At 39.7% G+C, this 16,913-nt stretch overlaps 1 protein-coding gene across 4 annotated transcripts in view; it reads right to left on the bottom strand.

Annotated features, from left to right (window-relative positions):
• Positions 1-16,913, bottom strand: part of LOC102520119 (nuclear autoantigen Sp-100) — a 69,970-nt gene that overhangs the window by 33,570 nt on the left and 19,487 nt on the right. For 3 of the 4 annotated variants that reach the window (XM_014558035.2, XM_032480453.1, XM_014558036.2), the window contains exons 2-7: positions 10,917-11,079; positions 9,660-9,828; positions 7,009-7,092; positions 5,637-5,699; positions 2,609-2,758; positions 2,074-2,157 (exon numbers count right to left, since the gene is read on the bottom strand). In XM_014558035.2, the coding sequence (XP_014413521.2) occupies positions 2,074-2,157; positions 2,609-2,758; positions 5,637-5,699; positions 7,009-7,092; positions 9,660-9,828; positions 10,917-11,079 (713 nt within the window). The remainder of the gene's footprint in view (positions 1-2,073; positions 2,158-2,608; positions 2,759-5,636; positions 5,700-7,008; positions 7,093-9,659; positions 9,829-10,916; positions 11,080-16,913) is intronic. The other variant, XM_032480454.1, reaches the window with a different exon arrangement.

The following is a 16,913-nucleotide window of genomic DNA, read 5'->3' as shown; positions in this document are numbered from 1 at the left end:
GTGGATTTAGTTTCTTTTCTCAACATTATGTGTGTGATAGTCATCTGTACCCATTTTGTAATTTATTCTCATTCCTATATAATATTCCATTGTAGAAATTATCCATTAAAAATAAAACCATACAGTATCCATTTGTGCTCATTCAAGCTTTAGACTTCTATTAATAATGTTATGATTACGGAGATGAACTTTCTTTTGTATGTGTTTTGATGAACATAATATACATTTCTGTTGATCTGTTGAGGAATGTAATTGCTAAATCATAGGCTATGTTGTATTTTCAACTTTGGAAGAATATACCAAACTGTTTTCCAAAAGTACATGTAAAGGCAGAAGTATAATTGAGAGGGCTTGGAAAATTCAAGTAACTAAAGGGAGTTGGTGTAGTAGGAATGTGGTGGGAGGGGGAGAGAGGCAGTGATGGGGAACTGTGCAGCTGCATGGCAGGTATCTGCCTAGTATCACACTATACAGCACTGAACTAGTGCTGAGGGCCGCAAGAAGGTACTGGGTTATAAATAGGAAAAGCACATGAACCAGTCTGAATTTATGAAAGGTCCATTCTCTGAAGTGCAGAGAATGAATCTGAAGGAAGCAAGATAGGAGAGAGGAGGCCAGCAGGATACTGTTCCTCTACATGAAGTGAGAAGAGGTAGGGATCTGGATTAGAGTGAGCATGCAGAGAATGGAAAAAAAACCAGGCAGGCTGCAGGTATTTTAAAGAATTGACAGAAGTGACAAAAAAAAGTCATGGTTGTTTTAATCCACTGAATTTTGGAACTGTTTGTTACACAGCAGTAGATAAGTGATACAACCTCTAAACAGAGATGTCCATCAGATCTTTGAGTAAAGACCTTCAGGTACTTGGAGGAATGAATCCAGAGATCAAGTCTGGGCTGGAGATGTGTGTTTCAACAGACCATAGATGGTACTGAAACCATGGAGAGCATCAGATGCCGGGCGAGAAGCGTATTTTTATCTGAGGGGGTTATGGGACCATTCTGATCACTGCTGACACCTCACCCTTCTCAATGGTATTAGGAACAGACCCCTGTGCCTTCTTTCTAGTGATTGTCTCCCCAAATGGGATAATGTCTTGATATCTCTCTTCTCTCTCTGTATTTGGTCCATTCTCTACTGATTTTTCATTCATTGTCCTTTAACTTACTCTTTGTGGCTCTCTCATCCCCATTTTTCTATCTACTGGTTTTCTTTTCCCTTTGTATCTTCTTCTATTCATCTCTTTTCCTCTACATTTTTTTTTAACCACTGTCCCCAGGGCCCAGCAGGGATTAGGGGGAGGCAAAGGAGATGCCCAGGGCACAAGAAGGTGCCAAGAGTGAGATTCTCCTTATATGTGCCCCAGGGTCGCCCTGCCTCACCCTAGACCTGGCCCTGCTGTGCCCTACCTGCTTTTGCGATATATCCATTCTCTGCTATGTTTCCTACTTTTTTCTAGTCTGTTCCTATTTCTTAATGATTAATATGACCTGTGTATATGTCCAATATATTAATTTTGTCTTTCTAAGTAGTTTCCTCATCTCAAGCATTCCAATCATCACCAGAGTTCTCCCCCTGTGCCATTGTCCACCACACCACGTCCCTCCACCTGCCACTTCCTTTCTAAAGGGTCTTTCCTCTGGGCTTCCTTACTTGCAAATCTGACCTGCAGCATCTTGCATGCTTTCCATGTTTCCATTATAACTGCTGAAAAAGAAGTTGCAACTTATTTCTCTTCACCAACTCCACAACAAGGCACTGTTTTGATTCTATGTCAGTTTGTCTAAAATCTATCTCACTCTTGTACTTTACAATTTGGTGCTCTCCAGCACAGCTTTTCCTATTCTCCCTCTTTGCATTTTCTTCCCAGGGATATGCCCTTCATTAATGAGCTCATCCTTACTTCTCCCTTGCATTTTATACCTGCTAAAATCAGTCAGAGGTTGTGTACAAGGCTCTATGTCTTGGATGGTGTTAGGATAGGAAAGATGTTAGTATGGGAGAGCAAAGGAAAGCTTTTGCTCCCATAGATAAAGGTGTAATTAGAAAACTGGTAAGGTAAGTAATAATTACTTTCTTCATCACAGGCCAATGAGCTGGGAGTCTCCTTTCCTGCATCTCCATTATTTGATTGGACAGGTACTTGTTCATAAGACTCTGAGGATAAAAAAAGATCACAGCTGACATCCAACAGAGACTTGCTTTGCCCCATTTCCATTTTCTTTCATGTCACTTGACTTCTCTCTTCTCCTTATGTCTCTACTTATAGTCTCTCTGCATATATTGCCACCTTCACCCTATGAAAGCGTAATGCCTCATTGATTCTGGAGCCAGTCTCCCCCTGACTTCTTCTGGCTTTTATTTCTGTCTCTCTTCCCCGATGAGGCTCTGCAACTCTTCGCCTTCTGTCTCAGTTTTTCCGTTCTCCCTTTCTTCCTCCAGTTCTCTCCCTTCAACGTATCAGGCACCATTCCTGTCCTCTGTGTGTCTGTGTGATTTCCCCATGCTTTGTTAATAGATGTCTCCTTGAGCTGTGCATTACTTTATTCCCTATTACCAGTCAGGACCTCTTGGCCCCTCCACACTCATCAAACCCAGCCAGTCTTACCTGCTGGTTCAGACTCCTGGGCACATTGTTCATTTGCTTGCTGGCTTTCTAGTGCATCATTTTGGTCGCTGGTTGTATCTTTCCTCTTTGCATTTATCTGTGCTGTTCCACGGAGGTGCTCCAAGAATCTATTTTCAGATGGAGTTGTACCTAAACCACGTAGTGATTCACAGATAATTTATTTACCTCTTGTGACAGTCAGGGTCCAATAGGAAAATACAAATCACTCTAAGCTTTTAAAGCATAGGGAATTTAATCCAGGAGACTAGTTACACAGTTGATGGGAGAGCAGAGAAATTCAAATGGGACAATGGGGCAACCTAAAGAATAATCACCAGAAAGCTATGGGAGGGACTGAGAGTGAGCCCAGAGACTGGGGCTCTGGGTAGCTAAAAGCTGGACCATGGCTGACCTGCTTGGTGGACGGTGGAGCCATGCCTGGGATGCTGCTACTGCCAGAATTGTTGCTGGAAGTGGTGATGGGGAAATACCTGGCTTCTCCCTTACCCTCACTCTCTTGTTAATGTCTCCCACGTTAGGAATCCAGCAGGGAGCCAGCAGCAAAGAAGCCTGCAAGCAAGTCTGCAGAGGCCAGTGGCTGGAGATAGAGGGCAGAGCAGAGCAGAGGAGGGTAAGGAATGAATCTCTGGACAACCACCCTGGACCAGCACACACTCAGTTCCCTTATGGCAAACCTCCTCTGCTCATTATGGATTCCATCGACCCATCCCACTCTGTTCCCACTAGCCTCAATAATGTATGAGTACATAAGTATATTTTCAGTGCAGTTTCAATTTTTTTCATTTATTGCTATTTTTCTAAACAAAGTTATTTATATAAAGCACGATTTTAAAATTCTTTCTCCAGATTTTAATACAGAATGTGGGCTCTGGTGTATGTTTTGTGCCACATCTTCAGCACCTTGGAGCCTCCCCTTGGGCTGGTGGGCATGAGACAGAGTTCTTCCCTTGCCTGTGTATGTCACAACCTGCTGTCCTTGCTGGGTCGGACTCTTGGACACACTTATTGATGGTTGGTGTGCATCATTTGACTTGTAAGTGGAAGTTTCTCTGTTAATATTAATTTTTCCCTATCACTGAGATGCTCTGGGTTTCATTTTCTGGCAGGGTTGCCCCCAGATCACACTGTGAGCTTTAAAGTATTTCATTGCCTCCTCCCTTTACACCCTTCACACACACACACACACACAGAGAATCCCTTCTCTTCTGCCCATTGCTAGTCACAATTCCATCCCCTCACCCCTTCCTGTTCTCATCAGCAGTACCAATAGATGAATGGCTAATATGTATTCATGCATTTTGAGGGGTATTTTTAAATGTTAACTTTTTGAATAAATGTGATTTGTTAAAAGTATAACTGTGTTTTCAAAAACCACTCTGAAAACTTTTTGTTTTATAAAAATGTATTACTAATTTAGAACAACCTTTCTTAAATAACACATCCCAACTGGAAGCTACGTAAGAAACTTTCACAGTGTGGGAAGTTCCCTGAGACTCTATGTTACTCACTTCCTAAGGAGAGTCATGGAAGAAAGACATAAAATTTATTTTAAAAGAAAATTTTGGGGGGGGAGAGGTAATTAGATTTATCTATCTATCTATCTATCTATCTATCTATCTATCTATCTATCTATCTAATGGAGGTACTGGGGATTGAAACCAGGACCTCGTGCATGCTAAGCACACACTCTACCACTGGGCTATACCCTTCACCTCAAGACATAAAACTTATTATAGAATGGTGTGCTGTAAGTATGTGGAAAATGTAGCCCTTAATTTAACTTCCTGGGCCAGAAGTTGGTATTGCTTTTATCACAGCTATTCCAGACTAGGGAATCAGTAAATCCAACAGACATCTGTGACAGAAGAAAATCTCAAAGTTTACTGCAATGACTAAAAGCTTAGACTGTGGCACCGGATACAAACAATGATAATTAAATGTAGTAATAATAACGAATGCATGGAACGCTGATGAAGCCCCAGGCACAACTGTGAATGCTTTACGTGATATGACCTATTTAAAATCCACCATCCTCTGAAGTAGGTACTATTATTATGCCCATTTTATAGATGATGAAACCAAGGGACCAAGAGGGGAAGTCACTTCCCCAGGATAACAGTGCAGAATATGAAGCCAGGCCATGGGCATCAGAATTCCTGCTCTGACACTAACCCCAGCAGAATTCAATCCCAAGTCTCAGTTGGGTGAACTTGTACAAATAACCAAACTCTCTAAACTGACTCATTCTATTCTGAAAAACAGGGATCATCTATACCTCATTTTCAGGGTTTGAGGAAGATTAAATGAGCTGTTGGCTGCATCACTGTATGAGATACCATGATCAGAAAAAAAAATCATTATGATTAATGTTTTAAATTAATAATATTTAAATAATAACATTATTAAGAGTGTTATGCATTAAGGGAGGTTTAAGGGACTGTTATGCATCAAGAGTTTTAAAAAGTGGTTATTGGTTGCTACATTACCAAAAGGGTTTGTTTTTTGGAGGCCTGTCTGGTGTTTGGAGGGCAGCTCCTGGTCTCTGCCTCAGGGATGTTGGGAGAGGGTTTGCATGGGAGGCAAATAGTGTCCATGATCCTGCGTGAAGGACACAATGGGGGAGGTACCCCCACCCCCCAGGAATGCTCATCACCTGTATTCCCCTGCCACTCTCCCTGCAGCACTGGCCACTGTTGGACATGAGTCAGAGCACCATGGATGAGGCCAAATCAAGCAAGACAGAGAAGAAAACTGTGAAGCCAGGTATACGGGCAAAATGTCCAAGCCCTTCAGGAATTAGCAGCAAGTGCATTTAAGGAGTACAGAAGGAGTGACCGTCGCAGGCAATTCATAGCACTAAGACTCTTATCTAAACTCTTGGAAAAACCGCAGATACAAAGATTGACAGTTTTTTTTATACAAAGAAGTAGCTCCCCCACCCCCTAGCACATTCCAGAATGGGACACAAATAGCAAAGGATCACAGAATAGAGTCAATGGGAACAGACCATCATAAGATGAGGACTCTCTGCATGACCAAATCAGACTTTGATATGAGCTTTCACCAGATCCTAGGGGGAAGAAAGTAGAAATCTATTTCAGAAATTGAAGTATGGACTGTGCCATCCTCCCCTAATCTCTTTTTTATAAACAAGAAGCTTAAGATCAATACAGAGGCCATCTGGACCTGGTGGATCTCATCCAATGCTCGCAGTCAGACCTCAGCCCCCAGAGTGGAAGACTCGGGTCAGCTGCATCCCTGGCTGAGAGCACCTCGGCCTGGCCATCTCGCTGCATGTCCTCCACGAGCCATTCAGTAACTAGTGAAGGTTTCTCTTGACTCCCACAAACAGTGAATCTGCCTTTGTCCCCAGAGCTGCCTCTGACTGGCAGCCTTATCTTAGCTCCTGCAAAGCCCTGATGACTCTTCCCCACCCTTCTTCCTCCACCCTCTCCCTGTATTCATCTTTAACTTCTGTTGTTGGCTTTCCTTGAGGATTTAGTGTCTGATTCTCCTCCACTTCCTTCAGCTCTTGGCATTCTTTTCTCTGTCTCTTTCTCTCTGCATATATTTCCTTATTTTTGTTTCATGTTTCTGTCTTTCCTACTGGGTTACCAGGTAGTATCCAGGGCTGCAAACACAGGCTCTAGGTTTAAAATGCCTGGTTCATCCTTACTTGTTTGGCCTCCAGGCCAACTGCATACCCGGTCTCTATAGATTTCAGCTTCCTTATCGGTAAAATGGACACGTAAGTGATAATACTGTCCAATGGCACTAAACCCACAACTGCCAGGAATACACGTCCAATTAGGTGAGCCGTTAATAACTTGGCTGTTTTGATTGTGTCCCTTACCCACTCTCCTCCTTCATTTCTTCTTTTTCTTCCTTTCTCTCTCAAAGTACCCACATCCTCTTCTCCACGTCTCTACTGCTTCCTCACCTCTGCATCTATATGACTGCTTTTCTCCTTGAATATTCCTACTCTTGAACAACATCCCCCACATTTAAATCAGTCCCTTCTTCTGCCATCATCAAGCATCTCCTCTTCGATGTTGACTTTGGGCCCATAGTCCTTGGCCCTCACACCTTCACACTGATCTCCTACAGGGATCTTTCTAAATCACAATTACTTCCAGGTCGTCATTCTATTTAAACCTGGTTACTGACACCCTAGGTTCCTCTTGCTGTGTCTTGGTATGGGGCCAACAGTCTCTTGTCACAGCTAGTCCTCCGGGATACAAACACCCCTCCCTGTCTTCTCCATGGCCCTTCAGCATTTCTTCCCTGATTCTCAATCTTTGCTCAGAACGAGGGCCCCACCTCCCCTTCTCCTTTTCCTCACAGCAGATGAGAATCGGTTTGTACTTGGTCTCAGTCACCTTGCTCAAGTCTCAGTTGGATATTAGGCCTCTCCTGCCTCTCTTCTTGGTCTCTTTCTTCACAATTAAGTTTCTCTTGAATCACTGAAGGAGAGAGAGAAGAGGACATTTAGAAATCTCCACCAGGGACCCAGGACATCATCTCAAAATTACACATTTAGGAATTTCCAGCTCTCAGGTCCACTCAGAGCTCAGTGGGTCCCAGTCTTCATGGTAATGTTCCCCCATCATCCTCGAACAGAAAGAGAAACCCCAACAAGGGAGCTGCTATGCTCCCCACACAGAAAGGAGCCACTCGAATGCAAGAATAAAGGAGTCATGGAAACACCCTGAGCCTGTTGGTCATATAAAATAAACTTCACATGGCTGGGAAAATATATGTCAAAATGAAAAATGAAAGTGAAGTGTATTTACTGAACTGTTCAAACTATAAGGAAAAAACAAAGATTTCCTCTAGAGAAGGGCTGGATCCCAGGGAGATCTGTGTGTATAAAAAGAGGAAGTCCAAGAGCTTTAAAGACAAGACTAGACAAGAGAAAGGCTGGGCTTAATTGTGTTGGGGAGGATGAGCAGCTCTGGAAGAGAAAAACAAGAGGTGGGGGGACAGAGCTCCCATAGGGGTCCAGATCCCACACAGGACTCTGAAGCTGCAAGAGGGAGTGCAGGATGTCCCCACGACTCCTGGACCAGGACCTGGGAGACCTCCAAGGAGGGGAGGCCAGGACACCAGCCCAGGGCCCCTGCTATGTAGGTAACTCAGCAAATGTAGGAGGAAGGAAATGAACCAGGAAGCCTGGGGAATGGGTCCCTGCTGAGAGTCTGGGAAGGAGACACTGGGAGGTGGTGGGGCCCGGGTGCTGATGGCAGGAGTACCTCTTAAGACAATGCCTACTAGGGGGTGAGATGGACAGGACTTTGGGAGCCACAGAGGCTTTGTCTTCCCCAGCACACGGTTTCAAATCCCAGCAAAATCAAGTGGAAGGTACAAGGAGAACACAGGGCCCAAAGTCCAGAAAATATGAAGGAGGCCCATGTGCAGGTGTTCTGATGGGGGTGGGGGGCTTCAGCACATGAGATGGAGGTCGGGACCAGGCACTACTGAGACCTGTCGCATCCTGGCCACAGTCCCCAGCCTTTCTGCTTTGGTCTCTGACCTGCAGCTTCCTTGGACAGCAGCAGAGACCACCACCCCTCCCAGGGGCAGGTGGGTGGCAGCAAGTATAGACTTGGGTCACCCCAGCATGAGTCAGCCTGGAAACTAACATATGTGATGTTGACACTGGATCTGGGAAGGGGATCCCCTGCAGCCTGTGGAGACGACCACAGCCCCTGAGATGTGGCCAGGAAAGGTAACTGCCATTCCCTTTGTCCCCATGACCTGGGGACATACTGGTTACAAATATAATACTGGCTTGAAATTTGTGACTGAGTGTTAGACTTCCTATATATCTGTTTTGACTTGAATGATTTGCTGTAGAAATTACTTTGTTCTAATTAGAAAACATTACCATTGACACAAATCAACAAGCCACGTGCTTTATATCTCCTTTTAAATGTTTTTCCTTGCTTATAAACCCATTAGTGTCTCTTTTTACCTAGTAATTCAAATTGCTTATTTTATATGCTAGACTTTCCAAAATCTTGCTCAGATGCATCTCTCTTGAATCAGCTCCACCGTCTGCTTCTCACACTTTGATTGAGGGAAATGAATTTGCCCTTGTTTTGAAGACAAACTAGAGCCTTTCACACTCTAGGCCATAATCCCATAGCATCCGCCCCGCCTCGGGACACGTGAGCATTTCTCTGGTGATGTCTCTATCTCTTATTTGGAGAACTTCATTGACACCAAATTGTGTTGGAATAAAATATTTTCTAAACAAGTTTATATACATATTTGTACGTGTGTGTGTGTGTGTGTGTGCGTGTGTGTGTGTGTGTGTGTGTGTATCTCTACACATTTCTCAACTATGTATCGTTTAAAAAGTATAAATTATGCCTTCCCAGGAAAAAATCATGAATCAAAGATTTAGTTTAATACAGCAACAAAAATAGTCCCTGGAAGACAATGTCTTTTGTGATTATTTGAGTAATGTTTCATCCCTTGTGGAGAACATGTTAATAAAACCATTTTTCCTTTAAGGGCAAATTTGATGAAAGTGGCCTTTCTTCTGTGTTACTAGGCCAACCCTGGGATTAGGGCTAAAAATGACCTGTGACTGGTAAATTGCATGTGGGCTGGGAGGGAATACCGATGGACTATACTTGGGTCTTCCTTCAATGTGGTGATTCTTGTAACTCAGCTTGTCCCTCTAGGGGTCCCTGAAAGTTAAGACTACTGCAAGGGATCTCACAAAAGAGGAGCAACTGATGCTGCCCTGTTGGGATGCTGGGCTTTCTGTCATTTGTTTTTCTGTCTAAATTGGATGCCACATGTGGCTCTGTTGTCCCTTGAGTCTTGAATGCCTAATTAAGCAGATCTCCAGGTGGGTACTGTGCCATAAGCTTTGAGAAGGGTCATGGTTATGTGTGTTTTGTTAACTGTTATATCCCCACTTCCCAGCACCATGTGTGCTATGTGGTAGGAGCTCAATACATGCTTGCTGGAAAAAACTGGCCCTGGACATCAAAAGGTAGATAATAAAGCCAATTACCTTTTTCGAAGCTTTTATAAATGTAACTTAAATCAGGATATTCCTGCATGTTGACCTCGCTGAACAGTGCTTCCAGAAGTGTTACGTCAAATGTGCTCTGCAGTTCATCGAGAACATGGTACACCACTTTTGGTACAGGGACCAGGTTTCTACAAGAATCTTGACAGTCCTTAAAAAATATTGAATGCAGAAAATATAAATGCAAACTTTCAAGTTACAGAAGGGCCCTAGAAATAGACTTCGTGGTTAATGTACTCCATTTTCCCTATATAGGTATCTCCTCATGTAAAGGTTTAGAATTTCCATATTTGTAGGGCTACTATGTGAAACAAGTAAATCCTTCCCCCTTTAAAAGCATTCATTTGTGAATCCAATCTCCTCACTCTCATATTAATGAGATTTAAGAAGAAGCAATTTTGAAGAATAAAAGTCGATTCAAAGTTAATTAATGTGCAGCCCTCTAAAAGCCTGGTCAAATGTTTTAGGAATAGACTTAGCAGGTGATGAGCAGCTGTTCTGTTGACTGGACAGCCTCTTTACCAAGACTGACTTGGCCTGGAAGGGCTCAAGGAAGGCAGGTGACATTTCTCCCTTTTCATGAACTTGGCTATTGAGAAAGCATATTCATAGGACAAGGAGAAGACTTACATCTCTGTCTCTCCAGCAACACCTGTGGCTGAAATTAACCCAAATTCCAAGACTCCAGAAATAGCATAAACAAACAAAAACAAATAAAACCCCCCTGAAAACTACTGGAGAAAGAATAACAAGCATCTACTCCTAAATCTGTCCTAATAACGTATCAGTTCCCTGTGGGGTTTAATGTCCTCAGATCTAACAATTTAAACCGATTTTCACTGAAAAGAAATGCTGTGTTGATTATTATTTCATGGAATCATCTCACTTAAATTATTCATCAATTCATTAAAATTGCTTTTAATTCTTAGTTTATGCTATATTGTATGCGTCCCTGCAGGGAATTATGCATCTGCGGAGCACACTTGCTTCAGATCCAGCCTATCTCCGTGCTGCCAGTGGTCGCCATCAGCACCATCTCTTCAGTTAGCAGGACTGTCTCCAATGATGCCTGCTTCTCCCCGCCCCCATCTCCCCTTCTACTTTACAACAATACTTGAACATTTGCAACAACACTTGAAAAGGTCTTCTACTCACAGGTGACTCCTTAGTTAACGAGTTGTGCCCATAACTTGGTTTGGAACTGGTTTACCAGACTGTGACGTAATAAACCTCACTTACTTGATACATTTTATTGGTGATAAGTTCACGGTCACGAAGTACCTCAAGGAAAGGAAATGCCTTTTTTATTGCCCTTGATATCTCCACTTTATGTCTCTTGAAGTGATTGAATACTGTCTCGTAGATAAGCTTGTCATCTATGTTCTGATATTCTCTGGACATCCTAGGGAGGAAGAATATCATGTCAAAATGCTCATTAGGATTCTGGGATGCTTGCGGAGGCCATCACATTATATATATAAAGGACAGGCTATGAAGAACCAACATATATAAAGTAAGTGGTTTCAGTAGAGACCAGGATAATTGGAATTGAAGCAACAAAGATATAATTGAAGAAAGTGTGGAGTTAAGAAAGACTGAAGCACAGGACTGAAAAAGTCCATTCTAGTCTGTCTCGATCAAAGCCATTCTGAAGATATGTTCCCTTACCTTTTTTTAAGGGCAAAGTTTTTATTTTTTAATTTTTTAATTGAAGTATAATTGATTTACAATGTGTTAATTTCTGGTGTACAGCACAGTGATTCATTTATACACATATATATTCTTTTTCATATTCTTTTTCATTATAGGCCATTACAAGGTATTGAATATAGTTCCCTGTGCTGTACAGCAGACCTTGTTGTTTAATCTATTTTTGTATAGTAGTCAGAATCTATGAATCCTGAGCTCCCAATTTAACCCTCCCTATCCCCTTTCTTACTGGTATACCTTATCTGGTATTTTTTTAATTATAAAAATTTAAAATATGTGGATAATCAAGATGGAATAAACAGAGGAATGAAAACAATGGAATAAAAAAAATCTAATCTTGAAAATGCTTCTTAATTAACAACTAAGAGAAAATAAAACAAGGTGTCCCCTCTTCTGACCTATAGATGTTAAGAGGAACACTGTCTTGTATTATAAAATGAGTTCATAAATGATAAGATGTGGTTAATAATGATACGATATGAATAAATTGAAATTTCTGCAAGATTATCAACATTCTCCAGGGACTTCTGCTTTGTGTTAATAGAAATCTTTCTGTGCTATTTTATGCAGAGAATCTTTCTACACATCTGAATTTCAGAAATTGCTGCTATTTTCTGTGATAGTAATTTTAAACCTAAGCCTGTAATTCTGGTTCTTAGTTGATTGTTTTATTGCTCTGATAATGTTTTAATCGACATTCTGTATTCATACAAGTCATGAAGACATTAGCTTTCTTTGTCAAGCCAGAAGAGAATTATTGCCATTTCTCAGTACCCAAAATGCATTTGGGAATAATAATAAATGTCACATTATTGTGTCAAATTCCTGTAAAAAAAAGGGGGGGGGAGGGTTCTGGTTAAATATAGCAGATTAAAGAGAAGCATTTGTCTTCTCTTTTATTAACCTCATCCCCACCTAAAATGCTAATTAAGGTACTGGATTCACAATGACAAGGAGAATGGCAGGGGCCAACGAGCAGATGAGAGGTATCTACCAAAATCTATAAAACAAAAAGTGCTCAGAGGATCACTAATTACTATAGTAGGTGGAGGATATCCCTAGAGGGCAAGAAAGCAACCAGTGTGCCCTGCAGAACCGTGGAGAGGCACTGTAGATCACAAGGGAGACGTGGTGCTGAAAATTGACATGTTATTTTATAAATGAAAAACAGAACAGCACACCCTCTATCTCTCAAGTGCATCCTGACCATTTGTACCCAGGCAGCCTCTCAGAGGGAAACACTGCTGTCCTTTCCGTCACCATATGTTAATTTTGCTTGTTCCTGGATTTCAGATACATGAAAATAATACATCATGTGTGCTTTGTATCTGAATTCTTTGTTCATCATCTATGTTGTTGGATGAACAGAAGTTTGTTCTTTTTTATTGTTGAAGATATTCCATTGTGTGGACTTACCACAATTTGTTCATTAATTTTCCTGTTAATGGGCATTTGGGTAGATGCTAGCCTGGGACTAGTTTTAATAAAGCTTGTTATTGTACAGGCTATTTTTTGTGTGTGGCAAGATGTTTTAATTTCTCTCGAGTAAATAACTAGGAATGGAATTGCTGGGTCATTGTGTAGGAATATGTTCAATGGTTTTAGAATCTGTCAAACTACACTTCAAAATCTATTAGAAGCAGTCTTTCTAATTTTAGCCATTTTAGTCTATAAGTGTATAATGTGGTATCTCACATAGTTTTAATTCGTATTTCTTTAATGACTAGTGATACTGAGCATATTTTCGTATGCTTATGGCCAATTTATAATTTTCCTTTGTGAAATGTCTTTTCAAGTCTTTGCCCCATTTATATTATTGGACTGTCTTTTATTACTTATTGACGGGTAGGAGTTTGTGTATAGTATGGAAAGAAGTGTTTTGTTTAATTCAGGAGTTTAAATACAATGTTAAGGAGAAATGGTGAGAATGGAATCCCTTGCCTTGTTTCCAATCTTGGAGAAAAGGCTTTCAGTATCATCATTAAGTATAATGTCATACATGTATGTATAAGTGTCACACGTACACATACAACTGAGGAAGTTTCTGTTTATTCCCAGTTTCCTGAGAGTTTTATCATGGACAGATGTTGAATATTATCAAATGCATCTATCGAACTATTCATACGGTTTTCCTTCTTTATTCTTTAATTGGTCAGTCACATTGATTGATCTCCAAAGCCTCTTCTAAGTGGAAGCAGATAATCACAGGTCAGAAGGAAATTTTCAGAAAATGCTCCAGTAACAAAAAAAAAAAAAAAAAAAAAAAAGAGAGAGAGAGAGAGAGAAAAGTTACCCCAGGAGAAACAGACATTACAGGAAATAGGAGCAACTTCCAAAACCACTAATATTTTCAGAGAGATTTGAGAATACACATCACACCCCCCGATTACAAAAAAGAACTAATAGAGAAAGAGATAGTAGTCTTAGATATTTTTGAAATTGATTTTTGGAAATGTACTAAGATTTACTAAAATGGTTGTAAAATAAAGTTGGAGAAATGTCCCAGAAAATTAAGTAAAGAGATTAAAAGAATAAAAAAAGAATAAATCTGAAAGAATATATGGGAGGGTAAGATTAATTTAGGGGTCTAACAGCAACCTAATTAGAGTCAAGAAAAATGTGGAAGGAAAGCCAACATATGGAATGGGAGAAAATATTTGCAAACAATGCAACTGACAAGGGTTTAATTTCCAGAGTATTCAAACAGCTCATATAACTCAATAATAAACAGACAAACAACTCAATCAGAAAATGGGTAGAAGACATAAACAGACATTTCTCCAGTGAAGACATACAGATGGCCAATAGGCACATGAAAAACTGCTCAGTATCACTAATTATCAGAGAAATGCAAATCAAAACTACAATGAAGTTTCATCTCACACCAGTTAGAATGGTCATCATTAAAAAGTTCACAAATGATAACTGCTGGAGAGGGTGTGGAGAAAAGGGGACCCTCCTACATTTAGTGGGAATGTAGTCTAGCACAGCCACTGTGGAGAACAGTATGGAGATTCCTTAAAAAACTAAAAACAGACTTACCATATGATCCAACAATACAACTCCTGGGAATGTATCTGAAGGAAACTAATTTGAAAAGATACTTGCACCCCAATGTTCACAGCAGCACTATTTACAATAGTCAAGACATGGAAGCAACCTAAATGCTCATTGATAGCTGACTGGATAAAGAAGATGTGGTGTCTATATAATACAATGGAATTGTACTACTTAGCCACAAAAAATGAAATAATGCCATCTGCAGCAACATGGATGGATCTAGAGATTATTATACTAAGTAAAGTGAGCCAGAAAGAGAAAGAAAAATACCATATGGTATCTCTTATATGTGGAATCTAAAAAAAAAATCACACAAATGAACTTATTTACAAAACAGAAACAGACTCACAGATGTAGAAAACAGTTACCAGGGGGAAAGGGAGTGGAGAGGGATAGACTGGGAGTTCAGGATTTGCAGATACTGACTACTACATATGAAATAGACAACAGGTCATACTGTATACCACAGGGAACTATATTCAATATCTTATGATAACCTAGACTGAAAAAATATGGAAAGGAACATATACATGTATGTATAACTGAATCACTATGCTGTACACCAGAAACTGGTACAACGTTGTAAATTGACTACACTTCAATTTAAAAAAAAGATTAGAAGAATTTAATTTGGTCCTGCATGCAGTCTACATTTATGCAAGGAAAAAGGTAGAATATTTGAACTGAATCCTGACTTCATTGTTAAAAAAAGAGAGATATGCAAGGAAATGCAGAAGAAGGAGGACCATATAAAGAGAATTATTTAAGGAGATATATACCATGGAGTAGAAAGACATGAATTTTTTATAGGACTTACAAAAGCGAATTATAAAAGAACCAAACCAAGGCATACCATTATGAAATACCAACACCTTAAAAACAAAGGGAAGAACTTAAAAGCTACCAGAAAGAATTAAGAAACTGGTCACCTGTGGAGGAATGATAGCAAGAATAGGTTGAGACATCTTATCAGTAACAGATCTAGCCCTTCAAAATGCAGAGTGAATCAGGACAACTACAGACACGTATGGCTGAGAAGTTTTACTTTATGAACATGCATTTTGAGTGTTTTTCCTAAAATTTTCTTTATTTCTTTTATGTGTATGTCAATACGTATATTTAAGATTTTTAAATGCAACTTATACACTCTAAAATGTTTATGTAATCACTGTCTTACTTTCTGTTTTTTGTTTTTTCCAACCACATCTCTCCTTCCTTTCTATCCACATCACTGTCCTCAACCCTTTTGCATAATCCATTTTAATTACCTTGTATGTATTCTTTCTTAAATTCTCCATAAGCTTATAAATCCACTACCTATTTCTATAACCTACCCATATCTTGCAGAGTTTTTATTTATCATTTTATATTATAGTATTATATAATTTCTTTCCCTGGATTATAAACTGTCTTCTAAATCAAATTTGTCTTTAATACCTTGCAAAACATTCTCTAAGTCATTTAGTATGGTTCTAGTAGGTTTGTTTATTTATCAAATGTATAATATTGAACAGCACACACCCATTTTTAGGAAAATTCAACAGGATGAATTCCAGAAAAGCAGAGAAGTACAGTAATGACGAAGATGTGAAAATTAGAAACCAGTGGATCCAATTCTAGAAACATTAAAGGGAAACCCAAGTTGGCAGTCTGGCAACAATGACCATAGATTGGAACAGGTGATGATTACAGCATATGGATAAGTGCATTGAATGACAGCAGTGTCACAAGGGATAGGAAAAGGAATTGAGAACACTCTGTTATAAGATACCTTGCTGCAGATGAATTGGTATAAAATGTGTATTGCAATCTCTAGGCAACTACTAAAAACATTTAAAAGTATAATTGGTATGTTAATAGAAGATTAAGATGGAATCATACAAAATGCTAAATTAAAGCTAGAGAAGGCAGAAGAGAGAAAGAGACAAAGAAAAAATACAATGAATAAAGAAGTTACAAACATGATAATATAATCCAATACATCAATAATTACTTTCAGTGTGAATAGTCTAAATACTCCAATTAAAATCAGAGATTGTCAAAGTGACAGAGAAAACAAGACCCAACTATATATTGTCAATAAGAAAAACTGTAAATATTAAGACACAGGTTAAGAATGGAGAAGGAGATGCCATTTTAACACTAATCAAAGAAAGAGTAGCTATTTTATTTCCAGAGAAAAAAGACATTAGAACAATGAAGATTATCACAGAGAAAGAGAGCAGTACATATGATAAAGGGATCAGTTTTCAAAGAAGACATAACAATCCTTAATGTGTATTTACACATGATAAACACACAGCATCAAATTAAGGTAAAAATTGAAATAGAAAAATCCACTATTACAGTTGGATACATGGACAATCCTATTCTAGTCATTCATAGGTCAAGCAAGTAGAGAAACATTAAGAATATAGTTGACCTAAACATCACTACCAATCAATTTGATCTGTTTGATGGTTAGAA

The sequence above is a fragment of the Camelus ferus genome, chromosome 5, assembly GCF_009834535.1.
Source record: "Camelus ferus isolate YT-003-E chromosome 5, BCGSAC_Cfer_1.0, whole genome shotgun sequence".
NCBI lineage: Eukaryota > Metazoa > Chordata > Mammalia > Artiodactyla > Camelidae > Camelus > Camelus ferus.
This window is presented reverse-complemented; position numbering and strand designations above follow the sequence as displayed.